This window comes from Octopus bimaculoides, chromosome 5 (genome assembly GCF_001194135.2).
Source record: "Octopus bimaculoides isolate UCB-OBI-ISO-001 chromosome 5, ASM119413v2, whole genome shotgun sequence".
NCBI classification, from domain to species: Eukaryota; Metazoa; Mollusca; class Cephalopoda; order Octopoda; family Octopodidae; genus Octopus; species Octopus bimaculoides.
The window spans coordinates 93727224-93730917 of record NC_068985.1 but is presented as its reverse complement, the minus strand read 5'-3'; the positions used below and the strand labels follow the sequence as shown (position 1 = coordinate 93730917).

The 3694-nt window shown below is 37.0% G+C and overlaps 1 protein-coding gene across 2 annotated transcripts in view; it reads right to left on the bottom strand.

Annotated features, from left to right (window-relative positions):
* The window catches only part of LOC106873722 (cilia- and flagella-associated protein HOATZ), a 60080-nt gene that overhangs the window by 12023 nt on the left and 44363 nt on the right, over positions 1–3694 (bottom strand). The window contains exon 2 of one of the 2 annotated variants that reach the window (XM_014921198.2): positions 298–477. The exons of the other annotated variant lie outside the window; for it this stretch is intronic. Coding sequence (XP_014776684.1) covers positions 298–477 — 180 coding nt within the window. The remainder of the gene's footprint in view (positions 1–297; positions 478–3694) is intronic. 2 annotated transcript variants of the gene reach the window in all.

Below are 3694 nucleotides of genomic sequence, written 5' to 3'. Positions count from 1 at the left end.
CAACCGATGCTGGTGCGTTTACGTACTCGTAACTAAGAGGTTCGACAAAAGAGACCGATAGAATAAGTACTAGGCTTACAAAGAATAAAATCATGGGGTCGATTTGCACTCGGCTAAAGGCGGTGCTCCAGCATGGCCGCAGTCAAATGACTGAAACAAGTAAAAGAGTAAAACATTTTCTCAAGTTTAAAATGCTGTGTTTTTGTCATCTACATTCTAATAATGAAGCTTGTTACAAACTAGTTTTTTTGTCAGAGGAAGAATTTAAATAGTTAAAAACAAAAGAGAAATACATACATGCATTTGTACATACATATACAGAGTGTTCAGGCAAAATTTGATGACTTTTTCCTTTTTTATGTTTCTGTTTTTCAGGAAAAACTTGATATTTTGGTAAATAGTCAATGGCATAGGAGAGCATAAGGATTTGACTTGTAGGTGAGAAAAAGTTAGCTGCTATGGATAACTGGGAACCATCTGGATAATGGAAAAGAATCACCTGTATCATAACGATTCACACCAGATGTCAAAATTCTGACATCCTGTCTCCTACTCACTGCTCTGTGAACAATGGAAAAGCTGTAAGACATGACATGGACATCATAAAGATGAAGTTTCCCCAAACTATTATGATCTTCGCACGGGAAAGAGGAGAGAGAAAACATGATGTGACAGAGAGCGGGGTAAGGACCATACACCCAAGACCAGGGAGACATACGAGGGGGTATCAAAATGCTTCATAATTAGTTCTGTAGCATGCCAACAGATAGCAGCCTTGTGAGTGAATGTGGCAAATGGAAACTGAAAGAAGCCCATTATGTTCGTATATGTGTGTGTGTGACTGAGTGTGCGCTTAAGTGTGTGTGTGCTTGAGTGTAAGCTTGTGCTCAAGTGTGAGTGTGTGCTTGAGTGTAGTGGGTATGTGTGTGTGTGTGTGTGTGTACCTTTGTCTTGACATAATGTGATGGTTGTAAATGAGCATCCCTGTCATACAAGCAATCTCTTTGTTTCCAATCATCTGTGAAAAACTTGTCTGGCCATGAGGAAATATTACTTAACTTGGGCTCAGATGAGGATTGTTAACAGGAAGGGCATCCAGCCACAAATAGTCCACATCAACAAATTACAGCTGACCCCACACAGGTACGGAAATGCGAACATTAAATTATGATGATGACAATGATCACATTGTTAAACTCAGCCATCAACATACAGCACAAAACAATACATGTCCACTTTTCCCCCATTAAAAGTGCTGTGAGCCGGTGATTCCTCCATTTACACTGCAAGTGGGTGTCTGACAATTCTTAGCAATAAACTAGATTATATCCCTGGTTGCAGCTTATCCACTTCAGTTTTATCCGAAATACCCTTAAGACCAGCATAAATATCACAAATCTGTTTCCCTCCTCATATGAAGCCACTAGGTGCTAAATTATGAAAATAAAAAGCTGCTAAATTATGAAAATAAAAACATTTGATAATAAGCTCTATTTTATCAGCATGTCAGATAAATAAATAGCTCATTAGCTATAATACACTAATTAACGCATTTAATTGATCCATTCATTAAATGTAAGGCAGAAATTCCAAGGTCTGTAGCTAGCACATTCCTTTGAAAAATTCCCAAGCAAGGAGCTTAGAGAGTTCCTTTATATGTGACAGGAATATCTTTAGAATACACAGTGGCGAGAATGAATAAATGGGTTAAAAAGTCAGAATATTTCAATAATTTTTAGTTGTATTTCTTGCTTTTTTTTCCATTTTTACTAAACAAATAAATTATACTTCAAGAGAGAAATTTAAAAGTGGTTGGCCAAAAATAACAAACAAACAAACAAATACTTCTTTAATTTGGCTAAATAGTCTAATGGAAAAAAATAACGTCATTATTGGTATTGGCAAATAAAACTAGCATCTAAGAGATAAGACATTCAACAAAATACTCTGTGCAAGCAATATTTGAAAGATTACAGAAAACTTTGACTGCTGAAGTAGTTTAATTAATTGATAATAATTCTTGAACAAGATGTGAATTCTATTCTGACAAAATTTACCTTTTCAATTCCATAATGTCTCTTAGCACTGCTTAATGGAAATGGCACCAGAAAAGTGGCAGATGTTATTTTGAAATTTTTTCTTTTTTTTTAATATTGTTTTTTTTTTGTTTTTGTTTTGTGAATTATTCATTTATTTACTTTTTTAATTGACCATAATGGAAGTGACAGGAAAAACTCTCCTCACATTCATAAAATGGCTCAACGGGAAGATTTTAAAACTGGAAATGGCATTAACAGTTCCAAAGGGATGTCGTAAATATGGTAGCTAAATGGTTAGCGAAATGACAAAATTTTCTTTTGATTAAGAACTATTTCAATTTCGTGGAGTTATTCATAGAAAAGACATCGGTAGGTTGTGGGTACCCAGTTGGCCAGCCACAGAATGGTATCAGGAAACAGCTCTTACACTGTTGTAAGTGCCTGATACTAAATTAGATTACTCAGTGGCATGAAAGAATTTCGATTCTTTATTGATTTATAATGGAGGTAAATGAGAGTTTCAAACAGTTATTTTATTAAATTCTTCACTATTTTAGTATTGCTGATGCCAGTGCCACATGATGACAGTGCTGTCCGATGCCAGTGCCGCCCGATGCTGGTGCCATGCAAAAAGCACCCACTACACTCTCAGAGTGGTTGGCATTAGGAAGAGCATCCAGCCGTAGAAACCTTGTCAGATCAGATTGGAGCTTGGTGCAACCTCAGTCAAACCATCCAACCCATACCAGCATGGAAAACGGACGTTAAACAATGGTGATGATAATGATGAAGGGCAGAAATACGATAATAAAATGGGTTATAAAATTAAGATGGATTTAAGCTGAAAGTGAATGATTCTTAATAGCAGCTCAGGTCTAGCGCCTTCCAGCTAGAAACTTACCATCAAATGTAATGTAATTAAGCAATTACTGATTCAACGAGGGTTAAAGCAGTAACCTCATTGAGTTTGACCTCCCAGTGTCAGCCAAGATAGACTACATCTAGAAGCATGACAAAACTGAGGATACAACACTTGGCAAATATCTCCTTCGTGTAAAACCACCAAGAGAAGAGAATATGACCAAAGACTGCATGTACTCCATCCCATACAGGTGTGGTAGGTTATACAAAGGCGAAACATACCGCCCCCTCCAAATAAGGGTAGACGAACATTGCAAAGCTGTGACACGAGGAGATATTGATAAATCGGGTATAGCTGATCATATATGGGAAAATGGAGACCACATCCCCCTGAGGGATGAAGTTAAAATAATAGACAGAGAACAACACTGGAAAATACGAAAACTAAAAGAAGCAGCATATATGCTAGGACACAACAACCTCCTAAGCAGACCAAGTGTAGATATGAATAGCATATGGGAACTGGTATTAAGGAAGGATAGGAAAATATTAGATTTATAAGCCCTAAAATTCACTCCATAATTGCCCATGGGCATATGGCCTAGTGGTTGAGAACGCAGGCTACTAACACCAAGATTCAGAGTTCGATTCCGGGCAGTGACCTGAATAATGATAATAATAATAATAATAATAACAACAATAATAACATCAAGAAATACCTTAGGAATGAGAACCCAGGTTCGAAAATTTCCCCAAGACACCTGATGAAGGCTGGAGGGTATATCAGCTGAGAC